Here is a 26,560-nt window from a genome sequence, read left to right on the forward strand (position 1 = left end):
CCTTTCTTTTCTGGTATATGTAACTGCAAATATAGTTAGTGAAATCTACGTTCTGAGACAGGAGATAAAGTTATGGACCAACAAAAGATGAAAAAGCATCCTATACCTATAGGATAAAAGAAGAAGAAAATATAAATATGCAGATATAGTTATATGCACGCATATATACCACTGTATTTTAAATTTTCATTTTTTGGTCGGCATACTTTTGTATTTAAAATCATGATTAATATTCTAGGGTAAATATAAAATTGTTACTAAAGCGGCAAAAGAAAAGGGAATTTGGATCTATCTAATTAGAGAAGCTTATACACCTTTGAATTTTATATCACAAAACGTTTATCTTGAGTTTTAAATTCAATATGTGATATGATTTAATCGATGTTATTAGTTATTACGTCTTGTTTTTAAATACATGTCTTTCGAAAAGTTGTCGTATATATTTAGTAAATTGACGGTCCTAAGATTTTATTTTATCTATTACGTAAAGATGGCTTTCAAACTTCAAAGTTCGATGGACTATATATTTTCTTGCGCGTCTGTGGGTGTAATTAAGTATTGACGTGAATCAAAAACGTATATTTGAGTAATTTGTATTAAAAATGTTGTTGCTTATCATGTGCGTTAATAACCAAACAAACAAAAATTAGTTCTTCGTGACTGATGAATTAATTTGATTGATACTTACTATGATTGCTGATTATTCTACGAACAAAAGGGACTAGAGATAGAGAATATTCTACATGGTAGTTTTCTTAACAGCAAAGCAGTTTTAAAGAAGCCGTTCCTAAGGAATACCACAAAAGTTGCAAACAGAAAAAAGCATAGCTTAATTATCAAACTCTTCTGACTTTATAATGTTTCAAGTTTGTTGGAGATCATGTTTCATGTGCACGACCACTTTAACTTTTTTTTTTTGTAAATAAAAAGCTAGTTTAAAGTTTTTTGCAACCAATAGTTAGAATAACTTTCTTATAAAGAACTGACCAATGGTCACAACTTACTCATACAATGCAAAAAAAAAAAAACACTAACAACTTATAGTTCTGAAAATAACATAAGGCAGGTGTTTGTGCGAATAAGATGTTCTACCGGTTAAGGTATTAGGTATGTGTTTTTCATGAATTAGTGAGGAAAAGCTATACTTGTAAGTTTTCTAAGCAGTAGAGAATGTAATTTCTTTTAGTTGTCTATTTCACTAAAATAATACGTTTAAATAAGAAATAAATAAACCATAACTTGTAACCCAAAAATATGTGTTACTGTCATTGTTTGTATCACCATTGATCAGATTAAAAATCCGTTTAATATATAAAACTAGTCAGAAGAAATACAAATACTGGAATTTTGGTGATCTATTGGATTCTCTGACTTCTCAAAGAAAAGAAAGAAATTTTGTCATAAATTTTATGATAAAGATACAACTCATCTTGATTGCATTATTGAAGAGCAGTTAATGCTAAAACATATGGCCCATAATACTTCCATAAAACGAATACATCTTATGGCATTAGTCCAAGATTGTTGAAACATAAAACCTGAAAGCAAATTCAAAAAATAATTAGGAAGAAAGAATATTTTAATTAATCATAATAAATTATGTATTACCGATATACTGTACCTGCCATATCTACCCGGAAATCTTGAGTGAGGTATAATGTTCCTAAATTATCTCCATCTTCAATGCTAAAACCTTTTCTGTTATTTGATTTTTAACAGAGACAAGAATAACTTACCTCTGCTATCAATCATTAATTTCAACCGAAAATGAGAGTTTAGATAAGGAAAACAGATATTAATCATTAATATATAAAAAATCTTGAGAATATATGTAATAGAAACTAAGCAAAACATTCGCAACTATGATTTATATAGATAAGGAAAACCATAATGTCAATTTCATTAAAGGGAATCCATAATTACTTCGATTTTTATTCTTAAAACCTTCAAAGTATATAATTTTGCCCCTAATTACTACACCTTACCCTTATCTATGGCATATTCCCTAACTAAAATCTTAATTACATTCCATATTTTAGATATTTATTTTAAACTTGCTCACCGATAATTTCTCTACTTAGGGAGAGGTATTGGTTTAGGATTTAGAAAGAATTTTAATGACTTTAAAAGTTAGGTAAAATATGTTGTTATTCAATCAAGATTTTTAAAAACTCTTTAAAAATTTGGTGTTATTGGTTGTGGATTTGTAAAAAGTTATCTAAAATCTTGATAAATCTAGTGTTATTGGATTAAGAGTTTTATAAAGTCATTAAAAGTTTTATGTTATTCAAGTAAAACAAAAGAATCTTGGATTGTTAATGAATTCAAATTTTATGTTATTGGTTTAGGATTTTATATCATTTCCTTCATAACAAAAGTCATGAAAACTCTTTCATCAAATAGAAAGATTTTACAAGATTAGAAAAAACAAATCATCAAGATTTTAAAAAACTTCCTAAACAATCTCTTAGAATCTTTCATTTTTAACTTTCAATTTTCTATGATTCTAACAATCAGCAAGAACATAAAATCATTAAAATTCTTTCTAAATCCTAAACCAATACCTCCCCCTAACTCATCTCTATCCCTATGGACTTCTAAACCCACTATAAAACCCTACCATTTGCGTCTTTAAGTGAATGGATGTGACAAANAAAAAAAAAAAAAAAAAAAAAAAAACAGATCTCTCAACCTATAATGAAGAAGCCTGAATTTTATTTCTGTGACAAAAACGAAAATTCTCAAAATGTGAAGAATTTGCGTCTTATACATTTTTTTTTTCAACGCGTCATATATCATCTAGCAGTTCTAACAGTCAGATTTCTAAGTATCGCAATCAAATTCATGTGGTTTTGTTCCTCTTCAATCTGCTTTTTGTAGGGTTTAGTGAAGCATAACAATCTTACCCCAAAGTAGAGGAGAACAATTCCACACTCTTTGAAGCCTTCACCTCTTTGAAGCCTTCATCAACTCTCCTCTGCATATACGTCAGAAAGTAGAAGTGGTGAGAAAAAGTAGACCTTATATCTTATTTTAATGCACCTGATATTAAAGTAATGTATAATCTCTTTTCTTTTGTTTAACATTACAACATCTATGATGATACTATTTCGGCTAAGGATACATTATATGGTGCACCACGGGACAACTGACTACTCCTATTTGATTATCAGCAAAATAGACAACAAGAAAATATGTTGAGAAGAAGTTTTGAAGGAGATTTTGCAGATGCAACATGTTCATAGTCTTTACATACACCACATTATTAACTTTTGACTAAAAGTTTGGGTATTACACGACCATATCATTGATGGTAAGATCCTCTATACCTGATTTGTTGTGAAGGAAATGATGTTCCCTGGGACTGAAATCTCTACCGTAACACTAGAGTGGCCGATGGCGAAATTTACCGAGCAATCCAGTAGTATTGGAGAAGGCGAGATTGGAGATCGATGAGGAGATCTAAAAATATCATTTGAGAGATGCAACATAGAAATCTATTTCCATATCCAACTCCTATTCGCAAATAAAAATTAAGTTTGATGAAAAGAATTACTAAAAAGTAACGATAAAATTATCTTACCTATGCGATCAAATTTTATTCATGTCCGATAAGTTGTTATCGGGTCTCCATGAGATAATTTTGCTATCACTGATGAGTGATCAAAAGATTTTCGGCAACAACCTTAGCCGTTGAGCGCCGATTCCGGTGAGAAATTCTCGCCGAGATGAAATCGTGCGATGACTCTTGTGTTTACCACCGAATTGAAAACATCGAAGCTCCAATTTAAAGGTAACAACTTAAGGCATTGAGATAAGCAACAGAAGAAACTTCTATCTTCAACAAAATATCGAAATCTCTTTGACCGAGTTGATAAGAAACCGATCCGGCAAAACCCATCTTTAAGAGACAAGAACCGACCCAGATCTAAGAAAAAGAAACTCAAAGGACATAGGCTGAGAAGAACCACCGTAACGGGTATGACAAAGCGTCATCACTAACCATAGATCCAATGAGATTATTTGGCATTTCATTATAACTTGTGACAAATTTACATTACATCGAAAATTATTTATTAAACAAAATAGTCATATTTTCAATTTAGAAAATTTATTAGAAAAACTCAAATCAAATAAATATAACTTATTAGATGTATTTTATAAATATATATCTTTTAGCAAAGCTAAGCTTAATAAAAATACAATTAAAACACACTTAATTTATAGGTATTTCTAATTAAACAAACATAAATTCAATAATAAATACTATTAATTTTCACAGAAAAACACATAATTATAGTTCTTTCTAATTTAGGCTCTGATTAGGAGACTATATTTTCATGCAAAATTAAAATAGTATAAGTGTTATATGACATATGAAATAATACCAAAAAATAATTTTTACTTTAATCCGTTGCAGACCAATCATAGTGGACGGGTTTGACCTGCTTGACAACTATATTTAGGTCACCCGGTTCAAGAAGTTTTTATGTGTTTTGCGTTATTTTTTTTATCCAATTTGATAGTTCATGAGTTTTATAAAAATTAATTTGGCTTATTACTAATCCAGTTCACACTGATCTTGCTTCGTTATCGTGTCGATCTAAAGCGATTGTCATTTCTCACATATTAAAATTTGATGAAAGCAAACTAAACGACGTGCAGGTCCAAATCTCTTAAATATTTCTTTTTTGTTGGACTAAAATATATAATTTCAAATGGGTATTAAAACAACGGTTACGAGATGAAAAAACATTTCATATATGGGACGAAATGGGTTTTCTGATCCGAAATAGTCATACCACCTTACTGTTACTTTTTTTTTTCCTGTAATGTTCTTTACTTAACTGGTACGAATTCTGAATATGAATTTAATAAAATTATTAAAAAGTACATTTATAAATATATGTAATATAATACAAACGTGATAACAAATTCAGCTTTTAAAATTAACTCCGCACGTACGTGCGGGTCAGTCACTAGTTTACATTTAGTTAGTAATACACTCTCTTCACTAATCCGAATGATATACAAGTCTACAGAAAACTAAATTGGAAAAACTGAAACTATTTTGTTAAATTTTGCTGAACATATGCTACATATTTATTTAATGCATTATTTTCATCACTATTTGAATCAATTATGAGAAATTAATCTAACAATTTGTCGACAGAAAGGTCCTTTGCTTCTCCTTGTTAGCAGTGTCAAGGCAAAGAGATAGATCATGCTCAATTGAGCTTATTAAGAGAGATAGGTACGTAATATTGGGTTTGTGGTATTTCCTTCAATAATTCTATTCTCATCCGGAGAAATTATTTATTTATATTGATCTGTAGAATTTTTTTTAGTAATTAAGTCAAAACAGTCCAACGAGGCAAACCACTAAACTATCAAAATGTTGATAATTTGTTCTCCTTAATGTAAACATCGTTATCTAATCTTATATAGTTTCATTTTGATCGTTTCAATAAAAGTCTTAAGATTACGAAACTTTTATAGTCATTATTATCTCTTTAGAATAAGGTAATATTGACCAATGTGAACGTCATCAAACTCTCATACTTCTTGAACCATTTTATGATTCGCGTGTGTTCACATGCAAGCGGGAATTTTCAGAACGTCAAAACCTATTAACCCCACGAGTCCCCTTATAAACAAAAACTTGTGGTTCCAAACTTACATTAGCAAAAGTGTCTACTTTTTAATGTAAACAAGCTGAAATGGCAATGATCCGGCCAAAAATAAGAAATTGGGGTACAGATAATACGATTTTGTTCTGTATATAGAGAAACCCTTTTTGCTGAGTCATAAATTCAAAAAAGAATTAAACCCTTTCTGAAAAACGTAAACGAAAGAGGAAGACGATCTCAGACCAAGAAACAAACTGAGAAAAAGTCTTCTATTGGGACGTTCGGAAAGATCATGATGCCTTGGATAATCTCAATAAACGCAAGGACCCTGTTTCAAATGGTTTTATCTCTTTTCAAATTGCGTGAATGAGCTTATAGATCTTTTCCCCGACACTGGTTCTCTCACCCTTCAGTCAGTTCAGTGTAATCAAAGAATTTGTTTTTTCATTACATTCCAAGGTTCGGCCAATGTGTTGGTAGATTTTTAGGCAAAAAAATTTCTTATACCTCCTCATCATTTCTTGTTTAAGTAATACAATAAGACATGAACCCAAAAAATAACAAAAAAAATAAAATAAACACTCATAAAAGTCCAAAATGGATTTAGAATTGGTCATACATTCTCATTAATTGTGACATTTATGAATTATCCATATAGAAAACAATCTATGTCAATCAATTTTCGATTTGTGATATAAGCATTATTTTTCCTCACTTTTTTCATGTGGTTTTAATTGTCTCAAGTATATATATTGACCATTGAATATCAAACCACAGCAGTTACATAACTATTTGGAGCGACGTTAGATAATCATAATAGTCATCGAAATCTATCTAGAAGACTAAAGCGGATATGAGATAATTATTTATATTAAGAACTTTCTATTCTTGCTAAATTCAACGTACCATATCAAGAATAATGACATTTATCTTTACTATCTAGAATTTTTATTAAAAAATCAGAGAAAAATTAAGTAAGAAAATAGCTATCGAAATTTGGTAAGAAAAACTCACGTATTTTTTAAAACATGGCAAGAGAAAAGAAAAGAAAGAATTATTCACGTCCCAAGAAGAATATGTTTGTTCGTTTGTTGGATAAAAAGAAAGATAATTACGAATATTTTGGGGTTTGGATTTTAACCCCAATTAAGAATGTTTGGGTTACTTAGTCTTAATCCAACAATAATTGAAAATACTTTCTTCTTTTAACTTTCGGTTTTGGAAGATGCTCATCAACATTATAATATTCCTCGTTTATTTTTCATATCGGTAAATCCATTTTAATTAGTTCTTGAATTCAATCGTAACAGTGTAACCAAAGATATCAGACTAAACTTATATATCGATCGACTATCGCAACCATATCTGGTTTTAAGAACGAATATATTGATCGGTTCAGAACCGACTCACTTAATCAATGATCTCGTATATGAGATGTGTGATCACAAGAATAAAATCGAAATCGTCAAATAATAAGCTTACGATACGTGTGATGTATGCCTGAGCATTCGGGTATCCGTTTGGGTTTGGATCGAGTATTTTGGATTTTCGGGTTTCAAATTCGGATTACCCAAAATTAACAAAACTAAAAATTTTAGTATCTAATTTAGTTTAAATTAATCTATAATACACAATATATCTGAAAATTTAGAGTATTTTTGATCCAAATTTACTAATATGTTGTGAAAGTAGAGATACTCGAAGGATGTATTCTCTTGTATTCTTATTAATGATTTAATCGAATAATACATATATATAGGGATAGATAACCTAAGTACAAAACCGACTAGGTATATGTAAAGTGGCCGATGGGCCTTGTGGACTTGGACATGTATATGGGCCGTTTATGGAGATCCATCCTTAGTGATTTACAACACTCCCCCTTGGATAACATAACCGTGCAAATGCTAAGAGATCACCGTAATACGCTTGGGGACGCTGTCTCATTAAAACCTTACCAGGAAAACCCATTGGGACAAAACCATGGTGAAGAAAAAAGAGTACAACACGTATTACTCCCCCTGTTCTAAGCATCACTAAAAGTCATTGAGTCTCCGCATTCCAATCTGGTGCGTGAGCTTCTTGAATATCGATGTCGGTAATGACTTGGTGAAGAGATCGGCTGAATTGTCGCAAGATGGAACTTGCACCACTTGAACTTCTCCAGCCTTTTGTAGTTCATGTGTGCAGAAGAACTTAGGTAAAATGTGCTCCGTCCAATCTCCCTTGATGTATCCTTCCTTGAGCTGTGTGATGCAAGCGGTATTGTCCTCATATATGATAGTCGCTTCCTTGTCATTGGCCATGCCACAATCTGTCATGATGTGTTGAGTCATCGACCTCAACCAAACACACTCACGGTTGGCTTCATGCATAGCCAAAATCTCTGCATGATTAGATGAAGTGGCCGCAATGGTATGCTTCATTGAACGCCATGAAATTTCTGTACCACCATGTGTAAACACATAGCCGGTTTGAGACATTGCATTATGTGGATCGGATAGATAACCTGCATCAGCAAAACCAACTAAACCTTCTTTGTTATGGTTAGTATAAAATAAACCCAAATCCAACGTTCCTATGATTACAAATCCTTTATTTGCAAACTTCTTTATAAAAATACATGGACTGATGGGATCATTCTTATAGCCTTCTTTAGCTAGGTATTCATTCAATCTATTGTACCACATACGCTCACTTTGTTTCAGTCCATAAAGGGATTTGTTTAGCCTTATGCAGTATTGTTCTCGAGAACATTTCTTATCATTTAGCTCAATACCCTCTGGTAATCTCATATAAATTTCATTATCCAGTGGACCATATAAATATGCAGTCACTACATCCATTAGCCGCAAGTCAAGTTTTTGTCTTATAGCCAGACTTATTAAAAATCTAAAAGTCGTTGCATCCATCAGAGGGGAGTATGTCTACTCATAATCTATTCCTGGTCATTGAGAGAATCTTTGTGCTACAAGTCCGGCCTTATATCTCACGATTTCATTATTCTCATTTCTCTTCCTTACAAAGACCCATTTGTGTCCAACTGACTTTATATCGAATGGTGTCCTTAAGATCGGACCAAACACATTCCTTTTCTTTAATGAATTTAACTCAACGTCAATGGCTTCTTTCCATTTTAACCAATCTGGTCTTTGAGTGCACTCTAATATGGACGTGGGTTCATGATCCTCATTTATTTTAAGTGCTACCTTGTATGCAAATATTTCATCAATGTCGACATCTTTTAAGTTCCATTGAATTCCGGACATGATATAGTTTATTGAGATCTCATTATTATCAATACCTTCAGGACCTTGAGGTTCAGCGTCCCAAACCTCATTCGGTACCTTAGGATTTGCCGTGGCCATGTCTATGGTTTCCTTAACCGTGGTTTGATTTGCACCTTTCTTTGATTTCTGAGGATTCTTATCTTTGGAACCTATTGGTCTACCATGTTTCAAACGTACCTTAGACTTTGTAGCAACTTGATTGTGTTCCTTTTGAACATCAATACGTACTGGTGCATTACAAGCTGGTATGTACGATTTCATAACTCTCTTTGGGTCAGCAAAGGAATCTGGCAATTGATTAGCTAGCTTTTGTAAATGTATAATCTTTTGGACCTCTGCCTCACATACTAGAGTCTGAGGATCTTGCCAATTCAAGGATGTTTGATTCCATGATATTTCTTTGACCAGCTTGTTTGTCTCTCCACCCAACAAAGGAAATTCGGATTCAGCAAGCTGACAATTCACGTATCTAGCCTTAAATAAATCACCCGTAGTTGGCTTTAGATACTTAATAATGGTGGGAGAATCATATCCAACACATATTCCCATCCTTCTTTGAGGTCCCATCTTAGTTCTCTGTGGTGGAGCAATAGGTACATAAACGGCACACCCGAATGTCTTTAGATGGGATATGTCTGGCTCATGACCCGTTAGTAATTGGGATGGCGAATATTTATGCTCACTAGATGGCCTGATGCATATAAGTTCTGCTGCATGTAATACTGCGTGTCCCCAAGCCGACACAGGAAGCTTCGACCTCATGAGTAATGATCGAGCAATCAATTGAATACGTTTAATAAAAGATTCAACTAATCCATTTTGTGTATGTACATGTGCCACAGAATGTTCCACACTTACCCCCATGGACATACAATAATCATTAAACGCTTGGGATGTAAATTCACCAGCATTGTCTAGACGTATAGTCTTAAGTGGAAAATCTGGAAAGTGGGCTCGCAAACGTATGATCTGGGCCAGCAATCTAGCAAAGGCAAGGTTTCTAGTGGATAATAGGAAAACATGCGACCATCTGGTCGATGCATCAATAAGGACCATAAAATATCTAAACGTCCCACAAGATGGGTGTATTGGTCCACATATATCTCCTTGTATCCTTTCCAGAAAATTTAAAGTCTCTTTAGTGACTTTTACTGGTGATGACCTTATAATGAGTTTCCCTTTTGCACATGCTACACACGTGAGAATTTTAGGGATAACTCGTCTCTCTTTAAGAGTGTGCCCATTTGAATTCATAATTAGCTTACGCATTATGTTAGAACCCAGATGGCCAAGCCGGTCATGCCATAAAGTGAATTGTTCATTAAACTTCTTATTCATTGTCATATTAGCTTCTATCATATTAATTTTAGCATGGTAAAGACCAGTAGATAATGCGGGTATAGTCTCTAGGATTTTCTTAGATCCTTGGGTGATTTCAGTAATATGTAGGAACTCTTGGTTCCCTTCACCCTTAGTTTCAATATGGAAACCATTCAAACGAATAACTTTGAAACTTAATAAGCTCCTCTTTGAGCTGGGTGAATATAAAGCATCACTTACTTCAAGATGTGTGCCATTAGGTAAAAGAATATGAGCCCAGCCATAGCCTTCAATTAGGCTTGCTATACCTGCTATTGTGCTAATATTGGCATTTTTCAAAATGAGATTAACAAAGTATCTCTTATCCTTCAAAATTGAGTGGCTTGATCCACTATCCACCACAAGTATGTTCTTTTCCTCGTCCATTTCTTAATATGGACAAGAATTATGTTTTAGACATAAAGAATAAAACAAACAAATATATATATTGAAGGAAATAAAATAATTGAATTTAAACCAAAATAATAATCCAAAATAATAATCCAATAAAATTCAAAGCATAAAACATAGAAATTAAATTAAGACAGTTTTAAATTTAATTATCATCTCCTAGACAATCTGAAGTCTCATAATCCAATTGGTCTTCATTCTCATGGTCGAAATCTCCTTCACCATCGAGATGAACCAGGTTAGCTCCTGGATTCTTTTTCAAACTCTCTTGATAGAGATCAACAAGATGCTTAGGTGTTCTGCATGTCTTTACCCAATGATTCTCCATACCACATCTATGGCAAATGGATTTGGCCTTATGTTCCGGTTTGAAAATTCTGCGGCCTCTACCTCGACCACGACCGAAGTCTGATCGGTTCCCCCGGCCATGACCATAATTGTTTCCTTGGTAATTGCCACGACCACCACGTCCTCTACCACGGCCACGGCCGTGATACTTGTCTCTCGGGACGTAGTTGGACTCTTTATTTTCTTTAGGCTCTTTCTTGGCCATATCAACCTTGTGAGTTTCTGGTAATGGGGCAGATGATGTGTCTGTATTTTATAGGTTTTAACCATAGTTTTAATTATCATCTCCTAGACAATCCGAAGTCTCATAATCCAATTGGTCTTCATTCTCATGGTCGAAATCTCCTTCACCATCGAGATGAACCAGGTTAGCTCCTGGATTCTTTTTCAAACTCTCTTGATAGAGATCAACAAGGTGCTTAGGTGTTCTGCATGTCTTTACCCAATGATTCTCCATACCACATCTATGGCAAATGGATTTGGCCTTATGTTCCGGTTTGAAAATTCTGCGGCCTCTACCTCGACCACGACCGAAGTCTGATCGGTTCCCACGGCCATGACCATAATTGTTTCCTTGGTAATTGCCACGACCACCACGTCCTCTACCACGGCCACGGCCGTGATACTTGTCTCTCGGGACGTAGTTGGACTCTTTATTTTCTTTAGGCTCTTTCTTGGCCATATCAACCTTGTGAGTTTCTGGTAATGGGGCAGATGATGTGTCTGTATTTTATAGGTTTTAACCATAGTTTTAAGGTTTGTTTTTGAGTCTTTTGTTGAGTCAAAGTGAGATTTTAGATTCTTTTTAGTCTTTTGTGAGTCTGTACAGGTTCTAGGCTACTTTGGAAGGAAACTGAGTGTTTTGGGGATGAAGACATACATCTGGAGCTAATTTGGTGAAGACTGATCGGACTAGCAAGCAGATGGAGCAAACACAGAAAAACATCTAGGATCGGCCGATCTACATTTGGGATCGCCCAATCCCGTACCCGAAGCAACCTTTCCTTTTTTTTTAAACCGACTTTTAGGGTTTTATTTTTACTATTTAAGCACGAGGCTCGACCTCTAGAGAGATAACTTTTATTCTATGCAGCTTTTGAGTACTTGTAAACTTTGGGAAAAGATCTCTAATCCTTCTTGACACTTTGGAGAAGATTTCTAAACCCTATTTTCTATTCTTTTGCAATTCAATTATGTTTTCTTCATCATTGATTTGCTGTTCTTTGATTTCCATCTCTGTGTAGTTTACTGTTGGGTTTCGGGTTTCAAAAGGGGTTTTATGATTCTCTAAATTTAGGTTGTTAGATTTGGGATTGATCTTTTGTGTTCTTCATCTATAGTTGTGCTTAATGCTTAAACTAGATTAGCTACCTAGTTTATGATTGCAGTTTTAATTCATCTAGGCATCAAAAGTGTTGTTGAATTGCTTGAAAAGAACATATGTGAGCAAGGTGATCCTTAGCCAACAAAAGATGAAGTTAAGGCACCTTGTGAACAAAATCAAACTTGAACTTATTGCTTGTTAGGATTGCTAGATTCAAACGACGGTTTAGAATTTAATCAATTCATTGCATAGATAACTAACGCTGCGACAGTAGGTTAGTTTTACATTCGTGATTTGAGTTCAAGAACGGTTTCTAATGCTTTCCAATCTATCAACTAAATTTGTGATTGTAATCCCCTAACTGATTCCCCACGCCCAATATCCTTCCTTGATTGCAAAAATCTTATTTATTTTCTGTTTTTAATCGGTTACTTGAAACACAATCTTTCTTTTTGCCTTAGCTAAATTCAAATTTATACAATTTCATAGTGCATCGCTTGGTCTCTGTGGATTCGATCCTGAAGTGTTACAACGATACCACTAGATCATGGTGGAGTACACATTGGGTTTAATTGACCTGTTGATCAGCAGAACCAGGAGGTCTCATTGCACTGTTCATTAGAAATAACTCATTGTTTTGCTCAGCACGTAGCAAACAAGAGATTAGACTTGCATATGTTTTGAAACCCTTTTCACGATATTGTTGTTGAAGCAGTATGTTGTTGGTGTGAAAGGTTGAGAATGTTTCCTTACCACACAACTTCAAGATCGAGACTATCTTAAATAGCTCTGAATTACACTCTTCCACGGATTTAAAATCCTGGATCCTTAAATTTTTCCAATCGAATTGAGCCTTTTGGTAGGAGCACCGTCTTTTGGTGTCCATATCTGTTTTTCAACTATGTCCAAAGGTCAAGAGGATTCTCTATGGTAAGGTACTGGTTCTTGAGACTATCAGCAAGATGATGGCGTATTAGCAAAACCGCCTTGTACCTACTCTTTTCAGTACAATCATTATCATCCTCAATGCACTCACATAGGTCTTTTGATTTCAGGGTAATCTTAGTGTCCAATGCCCATTGTAAATAGTTGTCTCCATAAACATTAAGTGCAGCATATTGGAGATTGTTGATCTTGGACATCTATAAAATACAAAACATGTACCCGATTATTTTCATGCGGTATTTAAGACCGAACCATGCAATCGTTTTTAGTCTAGGTCATGCGGTATTTAAGACCGAACCATGCCAATTGTTTTAGTATAGGTCATGCGGTATTTAAGACCGAACCATGCCAATTGTTTTAGTCTTGGCCATGCAGTATTTAAGACCAAACCATGGAATTAATTTTGTCTAGGCCATGCGGTATTTAAGACCGAACTATGCCAATTTTAGTAAATAATTTTTTGTCTTTTATTACATAGTTTTTTCTTTTAATACATAGTTAATATATGCATGAAACAATCCTAGACAAAAATATAATCTAGTATGAACAAGGAAATATGCAAATAATTTTATGTTTTCAATTTTTCCTTTTCTCTAGATAAGATTTCTTTTTCTAGTTTAGGATTAAGAAAAAAGTTTTAGGGAAATATTTTCTCTAAATTTCTGATTTTTCTAGGGTTTTAATTTTAGGGTTTCATGCAAGACATAGAACAATTCCGATTTTAAGGTTTTGATTTTAAACAAACAATCAATAATAATCAGATTTTAAACAAGGCACAATCAGTTTAATTGCAAACAATCTAAACAATCCTAAAACCTCATAGCAATCGAATTTTAAAGTTTTTAGGGTTTTAGGGTTTTGATTTGTTGATTGTGTAATTGCAGTTTTTATTGTTCCAATAGATTTAAGATCAGGTTCGATATGTATATGTCCGATAGGTTCGATTTATTTACCTTAACACCGTTTGGGGGTTGACTGGAATTGATACGGGAGCTAAAGACCTCGAATATACCTTGAGTTTGATCACGAACCTCGGATTAGTCACGAACAAAACTTGATCACGAACGGAAGCTGATCATGAACACGGATTGACCACGAACTAGAACCGATCGCCGATCTTGAACAATCACGAACTTATGTGCGGCGGCGGTTTAGGGTTTTAGGGATTTTCTCAGTTGGAGTTTAGGGCAAACTCGTGCTAATAACGTGTTATGAAAGTAGAGTTACTCGAAGAATGTATTCTCTTGTATTCTTATTAATGATTCAATCGAATAATACATATATATATAGGGATAGATAACCCTAAGTACAAAACCGACTAGGAATATGTAAAGTGGCCGATGGGCCTTGTGGACTTGGACATATATATGGACCGGTTATGGAGATCTATCCTAAGTGATTTACAACATAATAAACAGTTTAAATATTTCAAATTATCGAAAATATCTAAAAATCTAGATATTTTGGACACTTATATTATTAAAATTATAAATATTACTACTATATATTAAAAATATGGGTATATTCAGATACCCGTTCGGATTTCGGTTCGGATCGGGTTCGGGTTTGGATTTTCAGATTTAGAGATTTAGAATCCGCTAGGATATTTTACAATTTCGGATACGAATTCGGTTTGGATCTTCGATTCGGATCTGTGATGTATGCATAAATGTGAATGGAATTAAAATATTCACTATATGTTTGATGAAAAGTGTAACAAGACTTTGCTAACCTCTCTATTCCCTATTCTTTTGACCAGAATCTTGCACCAAATGCCTTAATTATTAAGATGCCATGCGCGTTTATCTTTTGTTTCTTTGTCCACTATTTTATTTTTGATAAACATTGCGTAGTATTGTATTCCCTTTACATTTCTTTATGATCTTTATTTCTTAAACATTTTTGTTGGTTATCAAAAGAAAGATCACATGTTATTATTAATTACTACATATTACATGCAAAACATATGAGTTTATGCATATGCTCGTTATATTTATTTTGTTTGATATGATCAGTTCCTTAGGTAGTTAGCTTCTACTATAAAAAAGATTGTGGAAACAAACAAAAACAGCATTCAATTATGACGTGGGAATAATGTGGGATGACGTTCTTCTATTATCTATCTTCGACGGCGTTCTAGAATAACCTGGAAATGAAAACTACTCTATCAACTGTTTTTGATAAAATGGTTAGTTTAGTAAAAAAACTAAGTATTGGTCAAATATTATGATTACATCAGTTTATTTTTTTCACAGAGCTCAATTCCATTCAGCTGCACGTGAGAATCATTAGGTGAATCTTTTCCGCTCATATATACATCATCAACCTTCGACGAAATGTTTTCTTAATAACACACATTTATAATATTATATATAAATCTATGATTAATTTCCACATTATATTATACATCTTAGGTCGGCTATAAATCTCCTCCTATTAATTACAAGCAAAACATAGCGAAAAATTAAATGAACATTTTGTTTTGCATTAAAACATTATATTTTGAAAACTTTAGCGGCAAAAAGAAGTTTAATACCCACTCACTGTTTAATTTACAATGTTTTCCAAAATTAAAAAGAAAAAGTTTCTTATCCAACGGTTACCTTTTTCCCCCTGATCACATGATATTTTGCTTTTTTTGAGCAATCATTCACACACAACAACAACATCAAATAATTTAGTAGGGCCATAAATTAATCTATATAACACGGCATGAATAATCTTCTTATATAATTATTACTAATTAACATAAAACTAAATTAAATTAATTTGAGCTAGCGATATATATGAATCGTTTTATGACGCCATAAAGGTAGTTAACTTTATACTTTACAAGTTTCTATGGTTCACATTTGGCAGCATCTCCCTGTTTGTCAACTCGTGTTTCAGTTTCAGTTTCACTATAAATTCACCTAATTTGACTTGATCTTCTATTCCTCCTCACATCTAATAATAATTCTCCATCCCTCTACCATTCTCTCTCCTTTGCAAATCAATATGGCTAAGTTCACAACCATTTTCATCATCGCTCTCTTGCTTTGCTCTACGTTAACCTACGCAGCCAGGCTGACTCCCACGGCAACCACCGCTTCATCCAGAGAAAACTCCGTCAAGGTTTGCTAACTTCTTTATCTCTATTTCAGAATCTTTCAACTCGAAACATATTTCAAGAACCAAGAATCCATCGGTGTATGTTCGGCGCATTAGCATGGAAAGAATACATGATCGATTCTAGATGAAATTTTTATAAATATGAAAGCTGCAAATACCTAGATTATTCTAAGCCTTACTCTAAAATTCTAAAGTATTATATAACAATTTTTAAAAAAAAACTTGCATGCGTGATTTTTGAAGTATCACTAAAAAAACACAGGTCATTAGAAGGAATGTTCAAGGAACTATGAAAAATTACTAACAGAATTTCCAAAAAAAACATTTGATTGATTTTTCGATGAGTTTTCAAAACCTTCGTCGTATTTTTGTATGAAAGTACGTATATATTTTATAAAAAAAAAATAATTTAAAATTTTCCGATAAATATCTATTAAAAACTATATTTGTAATTTACCCGTTAAAATTTTTAAAGTGTTGATATACCACTCTTTCGATTTGTCTCATGTTATAGGTTTTATGTTATCACAAGAGTACTAAATTTATTTACCGGAAGTAACTTTGAATTTAGTAATGACGCACATTTTTTCTTTTTACGTATAGGAAATTGAGGGGGACATGGTTGAAGAAGAAAGCTGCAACGGAATTGGAGAAGAAGAATGCTTTATAAGACGATCCCTTGTGGTGCACACCGATTATATTTACACTCAGAATCACAAGCCTTAGATTTATATATATTAAAGCAGTTAATTAACTATATATTTACATTATCGAACCTATATCAATCACTCTGTAATTTCTGTTTTGTTTTTGTTATTGCTATTTAATTTTTTGTTTTGTTTTTGGGTTAATTTGAGAGAGTTCTTATTATTCACACTCGTTGTTGTATGATTATGGATTTTAATATAGCTATATAATAAGTAATTTATTTTGTATAAAGTCACAACAAAGATTTGATTCTGCGGCGAACAAGAACTTTCGAGTTTGGTTGTAGCAACCAGCTGTATTTTGGTCCTAAAATTAGACGCGTTGACTGGGCAAAAAATAAGTAGTTGACTTTTCTTGTGAAGTGAAGACTTTACTTTTCTAGACACCTCTCTATGACTCGGCAGCTTTTGACTGGGCCGATAGAGTAAATGATGCAAATCATTATGGGCCAAGGCCCTCTAAGAACAAAATTTGTAATAATCAAAACTTTGTTATCCCTTCTGATAACGAAAAACAAAAAAAAACTGTAATTTGGATTCCTAGTTTATTAGGTGATTTTGAGTGGCGAGACATTAGAAAATGAGTATAAGAATGAGACAAGCTGTTGTTGATTTGCAAAGATGATCAGAGCCAATGAGCCATCATGTTAGCTTAATATTTAAATTATTGATTGGTTTAATTTTTTTGGCGAGCGGTATGAAGCGGCTTTACCGGTCTGGCTTACATCTAGGAGATATTTAAGGGTGTCAAAATGAGTCAAGATTAATAAGCTAACCTAATTCAACTCAATTTGTGAATTTTAATGAGTTGAAAATTTTGACCCTAATTAGTTGATGGATTAAATAAGTTCATGAGTCAAATGAGTTTTGGTTATAATAGGTTTATGAGTTAATCACTAACCCATTAATTTCTTCATTATCAACCTAATATCATCAACATCATCATACTATCATCATCATCATAATACCAACATCATATCAACATATATATCATAGTCAACATCATCATACTATCATCATCATCATACTACCATCATGTAACTATCATCATCATTAACATTGTTATACTATCATCATCATTATCATCATACATTCATAATCATATTAACATCACCAACATCATATCAACATATATATCATAGTCAACAACATGATGTCATCATCATCATTTATAATTTTCTCCAAAATCCCAAACCTGCAATTTTCCCGCCAAAATTTTGAACTTATAATTTTCCCGCCAACACAAATCCGCAATTCTCTCGCCAAAACACAAATCCGCAATTTTCCCGCCAAAATGTAAATCCGCAATTTTCCCGCCGAAAACACAAACCCATAAATTTCCCGTCAAAAATGCAAAACCGTAATTTTCTCGCCAAAACGAAAACCCGTAAAATTTCTTGCAAAAATCCCATAAATTTCCCGTCAAATGCAATCCGTAAATTTTTTGTCAAAAACGTAAATTCGTAAATTTTTCGCCAAAAACGCAAACCTGTATTTTTCTCGCCAAAACACACCTAGAAAGTTATGATGGTGATAATGATGATGATGGTGAAAATGATGATAAATATTAATTATAATTATTTCCTATTAAATATAATTAATTTATATTATAGTTTGTTAACCCAATTATTCATCTAACTCATTTAACTAAATGGATTCATGGGTTGATCCAACCCAATTGTTAAATGAGTTGAGTTAACTCATAAATCCATTTTACTTTTAACTAATTGGATAATGAATTAAGTTGGGTTGGATCAACTATTTTGATACCCCTAGAGATATTATAAACTTTGGGAAATCTGTACAAGTTTGAATATTTTGCTTTGTTTTTACTTTCTTAGTTTTTCCAGAATACTTTTAGGCCACTTGTAAAATAAACGTTATTTTTTCTTGAATTAATTTAATATTATATTCAAAAAAATTTTTGGCGAGTCCTTGATTTGTTTAAGCTCGGATCATAGATGCAATATTTGGAAAAGAGTGATGATTTATGTTTAGAATCGCCACAACTATCATCAAAAGGTTGCTCTTGGATCTATGGAACCAAAACCATGTATCGGTAACACCTTCCTGTAAGGTCCTCACATGTTGTTTCATCATAAGCAAAGGATATAATTATGTTTTGTTATGGAAATTCAAAAGAGTTCAAATTAAAGCCTTTAGGTCTCAAACATTTTAGGCTGTAATTGACTTTCCAATACTGTGTGTTGTGTGTTGGTGCTGCCATACTTGCGACTAGAAATTGCCATTTATGGAAAGAATGATTCATTTTATATATATGGAAAGAATCATATCGGGTGTACATAGACTCTAGATGTTGCAACTTGAGAGTGTAGTTGGTACTGTAGTATATAAAGTATGAGCGGAAGTTAGATGATCAGATCAATTGAAGATGAGAGAGTTATCAACTTGTTATTTTCTCATAAAACAACATGTATTGGCCTTTGTCTCAACCACGTCACTCAGCAACTATATCCATACCATATATTATCCACAAAAGTGTAAACAAATAATAATGTCCCACACTTATCATTATCCAAATATCCAAATCCAAAAAAAACATTCAAACCAACCCATTTCTTTCTATCCAAAAAACAAAAAAAGTCAAAAACAATCTTAATATCTTCTCAAAAAAATAAAAAAAAAAACAAAAAAAAACAATTTTACATCAAATTTTGATTGATGAATCCAAGAATGTAAACCAACAACAAAACAAACAAACACAAAAGTGTTTCTTGTCTTTTAGCCTGAACTTGTATAACAATCAGTTTCTTGGAGTCAGGATCCATGGAGCTTCAACAATCTGTAAACACAAAGACAAACATAAACTATGAAGTAGTGATGTCTTAACTCTCACAAATCTCCTCGTTTCATTCCCTCTCTCTCTCACTTTCTCCACGTAACTCTCTACTTTACCATTCGCTCTCTCGATCAACACTTCTAACAACGATCTAACCGTCTCAAACGTTACCCTCCCGGTTAAATCCACCACGTATTTCCGGTTACTCGGTACCGATAACGACGACGATACCCGATCGATCCACGTGGTCTGTTGTTTCGTTGATCCAACGGTCAGCGATTGAGATGAATCCTGACACCGGTTCAACTGAACCGGTTTTCGCGACGCTCTCACAAACGTTTCGACCGCGTTATTACAAACCGTCACTAGCGTTTGCTTAACCTTATCTTCGTGTTTCGGATTAGTTAAACCGGCGAACAAATCGTCGAAAACGTTGACATCACTCGTCTTATCGAGATAAACCGAAACCGCAGTAGTCACGAAACGCTGAACGCAATCGCCGATCAATCTCCTCCCATCATCGGAACAAATCGCGTCAAACAATTTCGGAGATCCACCCCCGCAGCCGCTAGAGGAAGAAGAATAAAACGCGACGACCAAGTTCCTCGCAAAGCTACCAACGATCGCGGAAGCAAAACCCGACCCGGATTTCGTAAACAGCTTATCCAAAACCCGATTCGTAAAACCCGACCCGGATCCATCATCATCATCAATTCCACGGATCAATCCAACGGTCATAGCTTGTGTGAATCTGATCAAAGAAGAGTTGAGCTCATCGGACTTGGCGATCTTCGAAATCTGTTTGAAACTGTTTGGGATTTGATCTGAATCGGATCTGAGAAACTCAGTGAGATCCTTGGAGATGACGCTAACGGCTTCGGCTGAGTCAGAAGCAGCTTCGACGAGGTTGAGAAGAAGAGAGAAGAGCTTAGAGATACGTTTCCTTTTCTGGGTGACTGAAGGAGAATGATAAACCCTGAAAGCAGCATAACCAGAAACTGCTAACAAAATCCACTTTTTGTTCTTGAGAGCAAAATCAAAATAGCTCCTTTTTTTGCTCAACACTCCTAGTTTATCCATATAACTACAGAGAGTATCGAAGAAGAAGACGAGAAGATAAAAATGGAAACTTTTTTTTATTTGAGAGAAGTTTTAGTACCCGGAGACTTAAGCATGATAAACCCTTTAAGCTGCTGAGAGCTCTTTTTGCACTTTCCCGGGAAAATAAATGAGAAAAGGAATCAACTTTTGTATTTTGAAAACAGAGCAAAAAACTAAGAAGTGGGAGAATCAATAATCTTGAAGGAATGAGAAAGAGAAAGAGAGAAAAAGGAAAATTCTGTTAGGAAATGGAATTTGGATAAGAATTCAAAATGGTGACGTCAAAGTTGGTAACAGAATTTGTAACAAAAGAGAGAGAGAGAGAGAGAGAGATTGTGAATTATTGGAAGGTGCAGGTATCTGATCTGATCAATCAAGTAGATATGATATGATGCAGACAAATACATGCGTGTAATAGAAGAAGTAAGCTAGCCATTGGGTTGTTTTATTGGAAGGTTCAAGCATGGGTGTGTTTTGTTGGGTGATAGATAAGTCAGTTATGGAGTCTTTTAAAGTTCAACATCTTCTTCTTTCACATCTCTCTCAATCCATTAAAGGAAAGAATATTTTTATATTATATATATACTCATTAAAAAGCCCTTATCAAGAAAGTTCATGGTCGTCGTGATAGATGCGTGCTAATAATACTTTATGATATAGTATGATACTTTTTTCTTTCAACAAAGTAAAAAAAAAATACTTCATTAATTTTTTATTTAAAAGTTTAGTAAATAATCTTTTTTTATTGTAAAAATAATACTTATTCATTTATATTAATTATTAAAATATAAATGATATGAAATTTTTTAACTTTTAGTTTTATTTGAATAAAAATAATTTTATTAATATTTTATTTTATCATTATTTGATTTCTTTAACTCAAATTATATCACATTTTATTATCAAATAAAAAAATCTTTGAAAACACTATCAACTAATACTTTTCTGGATATAGTATTCATTATTTTTTGAACAGAAATTCTTTCATTATCAGCTAATAAGTCTGACTCCCTATGCATTCAGTTGTCTTGTTGGTTCAATTGACCAAGATGCATCCCATTTCTGTTCGAGTATAGTTTGAAGTAAGCTCGGCAGTCTTTCGGTGTTGTTTTTGTGAAAAATATTTACAATTTAGATCCAAACCTGAATTAAAAAAAAAAAGTCAATTAAACTAGGTTTTTAAAACAAAGACAGGTAAGTCTTATAATTAACATTCAAAGTGGCTAAAGGTAACGATTTAAACCTTATAACTATTACACTAACCTTCTAAACCACCAAACTAATTATACTAACATAACAAATCTCCAAATTTTCAAAAACTTCAAAGACATTTTTTTATTTTGATAATAAAATGTAATATAATTTTAGTTAAAGAAATAAAATAATGATAAAATGAAATATCAATAATAATTATTTTTATCCAAATAAAATTAAAACTAAAATTAATTTCATCTCATTTATATATTAATAATTAATATAAATGAATAAGGATATAATTAGAATATATTTTTTTGTTAGAGATCGTAGGTATAAAAATGACAACATTTATTTTTTTGGTTATTAAATTGTACATTTTTATTAATATGAATATTATTTTTCCAATAAAAAAATAGATATTAAATTTCTAAATAAAAATAGATAAGATATTTTTGACTTTTTTCCTATTTTTTTGGTATATATTTACATAGTTTTTTTTCCTCGCTTGTTTCTTATTTTTCTTACCATAATGCTGATGCAGCACATATTGACTGTTTAGTATTACCACAATTAGTGGTAGAGCCGAAAAGTCGCAGTTTTCTCTAGTCAAATGGAAAACTCTTACCTAACCTTCCATAGAAATGGAAGTAGAATTTTACAAGTCATTTTATCTAACTCGAAAATGTAAATGTTTGATGTATACTTACTACTTACTAGTATAATAATAAGAGAAACAAAATATATATATATATATATATATATATATAATGAGAAAAGCAAAAGCATTGAATATTATCATTGATTTCGAGCAGTAGCAGCGACACAGAAGAATAGAGAAGCGGTGGATTAGAGCTTAAGAATACACCAAATTCACATACTTATTTTTCAAGTCCAAAATAATATTCTTATCACAAATACTGTATTATTGTCATGATTTTTTAAAAATTCATATGATACAGAAAGAGGAATAAATTCTTGATCTTTATTGTAAATAGGCCGGCCTTGCATTCATGACCTCCTTTTCTATTTTTAAATCAATAGTTTTTTCATTTTTTTTTTTTAACGAAGTCAATTAAAAAGGAAGTTGTTTACAAATAAAACTTAATGCAGAAACGTACGTGTATTTTTTTTTTCATATTTTTATAATGCATAATTAAATTTATTTTCTTTCTATTCTTACAAGTTGAAGCGAGTGGATAAAGGCGGTGGCCATTTCGTGTATCCCATAAATGAAAATAATGAATGAATATGAAGCAAAAACAAAATAATTTTAAAGCAAAAAGAAAAGATTTGAATGTGAAATCACAGACAGACACGTGGACGGTGAGTTGCCAAACGCCTTGGAAGAGGCGAGCCGTCGCGTCTCTTGTAAGTTAGAGCTACATTTCTCACCGCCAATAGAGAGTTCTGTTCCACGTGTTGCAACACGCGGCATCTTCTTCTTTTTCTCCGGACGTCCTCCAGTCTCCATCATATTTAAATAATATTTTAACTGTTTTAAAATATAAAATGTTTTAACTAAAACATACAAATTAAAAAGTTTTTATTTTTAATAATAAATTCAACCAATCAGAAATAATACTACATAATATAAAATACTAAATTAATTTAAAAATTGCATAAAAACTTAAAACATCTTATATTATAAAACAAAAAACTTCTCTAAAACATCTTATACTTTAAAACGGAGGGAGTAGTATATATGTTTTCTCTCTTCGACCATATCAAAGTTCCAATGTATTCGGAGCATTCTCATATTATTTTTCTTTTTCTCTTTATTTTTTGGTTAACCCGATCTCCAGACCAAAAATGCAGACTATGTAGTTGTTGATATTTGTAAAGAAAATAAGATTTTTTTAACTTTATAAAATGTGTAGCATGGCAAACATGGAATCGTATAGAAAGAAAAAAAAAGCTCAAATTATAAATATATTGTGACATCTCTATAACATTTCCTCCGCCACCATAACCATCGTCATCACAATTTGGAGCTGTTTTATTTACAATACAAGCCATGCATTTTTCTTTTTGAAACGGCAGTGTTACAAAATCTATTCACAAAACATTAATTTTAATAAAACATATAGAGAGGGTCACAAACACAAATACAGCATCATGTTGTTCGTCATCAACATTTAAGCCCCATCGATTTGATTTCTTTCTGCGTCTCGCTTTACCTGACCAGCCGTGGGACATTATTCTTCCAGTGGCAGCCTTTTTTGCGTAATAGTGAGTGACTTTGTGGTCTGAAGGATTTAGGAGTCATTTCTTGTAACTCACAGGCACGTCATCGTCGTCTTCTTCAAGATCACTGAAGGTTACATCTTCATCCTCATCCTGCACAAGATGGTTGGTGACGGTGGCGGTGCTAACAGTTCCTGCATTATCTTCATCCTTCAACCAATCATCAACATCATCATCATCATCCACTTGGACATCAATTACTCTAGGTGAAGAACCAGTGACTGGGCTCTGCACCGGCTTGTCATGAAGCGCTGCTGCTGGTCTTTCTTCGATGACAGGCTTGTCGACAACTTGTACATCCTTGCTCTCGACTGTGTGCTTCTCTGTCTCAAACTCAGACGTCTCACTCGAATGTATTGTCTCGACAGCGATGGTCTTGACAGGTTCTGGCTCTGGTTCTGATTTGGGTGCAGGATTAGTAGGTAGAGAAAGAGGTTCCACATTCGCACTAGCAGCTTCTGTATCACCACTCTCTTGCACCACTACTGGACTTTTGTTTCTCTTATGCAGCAGCTCGTGAGATAATAGTGCTCTTGATTCAAGTACCTTTAAGAAAAGGTCAAATCAGTGGTTTACATCATAGAAGTTTCACTCTTTACCTCATTATTAATTTAAAGCAATCCACAAAAACGGCAAATCTACCATTAAAACTTGTAGACCTAGTTCACATGCTACTATTAAAGTTCATTATTAGCAGAAAGGATCATCAATTCGAAACATAAACCATAGCTAACATCCATATAGCTCGAAAACTTTGTAAACAGAGGGGAAAAAAAAAAAAAAAATGAACACCAGTGGAGTTGAGAATCAAAGCTTACCTGAGGAGTTGAGAGAATCAAGGCATCATGTTTGCTGAAAATAGGATGCACAAGTACAAAGTAAATCCTCCAGAAGCAATACTCGCTCATGTATGCAGGGCAAAGCTCAATCCTCAACGCAGCCAGATTCGATGCAAGGTTTTCCACGGCCAGCGCATGGTCAAATTGAGCATCAGTCATATCAAAGTCTGAAGATAACAACAACACTTTCACAATGATGAAACACACTAAAAGCCTTCACAAAAGTAAAATAAAACCCAAAATCTATAACAATTCCAACTAACCATAATGATCTAAACCATGAATAACCTCAATTACTCACACAATTTTCCTAACAGATTCAAATCAGAAAGTGTGATTCTGATTAACAATGTACTGCGAATTCGAAAAAAACGTACCATCAAAGTTATCATCCTCATCAGGAAAAGGGAAATCAAGCCATGTCTCAGGATGCATCGCAAGATCTCTAGCGAACACAACTACTTCCTCAGTCACACCAATCGCATCTCCAACAGCAACATCACGATCCTTCGAATCAGTACCTTCCGATCCCAATTGCAAGAAATTAGAAGCCATCTTCGTAAATTCCGATACAGGTAAGTTCCCAGAGAGTTTCGAGATCCCGGTCCTAAATCTACCTCCGATCTCCACGAAATCGTTCCTAATCCCAGCAATCAGATCCTCATCACCCTCCGCGAGATCCGATGACTTCCGAGTCTCCTCAACATGATCCGCCGTATCGGAAGAAGAAGAAGAGGAAGAAGGCGGTGGTGGTGCGAGGAAAGAAGCAACACCCCATAGCTGACTTCTGAAGGTCTTGGTGAGTTCGGAGATGTCTTCCTTCACGCCTCGTGGAGACTGTGTTTGCAACAACGATGGTGAAGAAGACGGTTGATCTGAACCGGAATCTTCAATCGATTTGGCCTTCGTCGTTTCGTTTTCATCATCTTCATCCTCATCCATCTTCAGAGAATTTGCAATGGATCTAGCAAACCATGCCATAGTTTTAGTTTTGGGATCTCTCTCTCACAAGCAAGTCTCTCAAGTTTCGTTGTTCAATCGTGACCTTAAACAACAACATTACCGCTAACGAAAACGTCGTCGTATAATCAATGAAATGGACTTCGTAGCTAAAAAAAGCCCATAAGATTAACGCTCACTCTCGTTTCAAAAGAGGACAAAGGTTTTTGGTTACTGTCACTCTACGGGGCTTCGTTGTTAAAAAGCCCATAAAGTCAAATTCCAGCCCATCTAAAGGTTATGGTTACTGCCACT

At 33.5% G+C, this 26,560-nt stretch overlaps 3 protein-coding genes and 1 long non-coding RNA gene across 5 annotated transcripts; 1 reads left to right on the forward strand and 3 right to left on the reverse strand.

Annotated features, from left to right (window-relative positions):
- On the reverse strand, positions 1,293-4,019 carry LOC104780801. 2 transcript variants are annotated; one of them, XR_766812.2, is made up of 4 exons: positions 3,330-4,019; positions 2,907-2,977; positions 1,622-1,738; positions 1,293-1,538 (listed from the first exon to the last, which is right to left on the reverse strand). It is a non-coding gene; the product is annotated as an uncharacterized LOC104780801 (long non-coding RNA). The 2 variants fall into 2 exon arrangements; XR_766813.2 differs by having other exon boundaries at positions 1,622-1,741.
- Positions 16,198-17,353, forward strand: LOC104780802 (phytosulfokines 3-like). The gene is made up of 2 exons (XM_010505342.2): positions 16,198-16,421; positions 17,022-17,353. Exons 1-2 carry the CDS (start codon positions 16,305-16,307, stop codon positions 17,142-17,144), a joined length of 240 nt encoding a protein of 79 aa, XP_010503644.1. The 5' UTR covers positions 16,198-16,304; the 3' UTR covers positions 17,145-17,353.
- Positions 19,586-21,548, reverse strand: LOC104780803 (protein PHLOEM PROTEIN 2-LIKE A10-like). Its single transcript, XM_010505343.2, has one exon. The coding sequence runs from the start codon at positions 21,003-21,005 to the stop codon at positions 19,890-19,892; it is 1,116 nt and encodes a 371-aa protein (XP_010503645.1). The 5' UTR covers positions 21,006-21,548; the 3' UTR covers positions 19,586-19,889.
- LOC104780804 lies at positions 24,145-26,337 on the reverse strand. The gene is made up of 3 exons (XM_010505345.2): positions 25,684-26,337; positions 25,286-25,473; positions 24,145-25,013 (listed from the first exon to the last, which is right to left on the reverse strand). Exons 1-3 carry the CDS (start codon positions 26,285-26,287, stop codon positions 24,486-24,488), a joined length of 1,320 nt encoding a protein of 439 aa, XP_010503647.1. The 5' UTR covers positions 26,288-26,337; the 3' UTR covers positions 24,145-24,485.

This window comes from Camelina sativa, chromosome 4 (assembly GCF_000633955.1).
Source record: "Camelina sativa cultivar DH55 chromosome 4, Cs, whole genome shotgun sequence".
In the NCBI taxonomy this organism is placed as follows: Eukaryota; Viridiplantae; Streptophyta; class Magnoliopsida; order Brassicales; family Brassicaceae; genus Camelina; species Camelina sativa.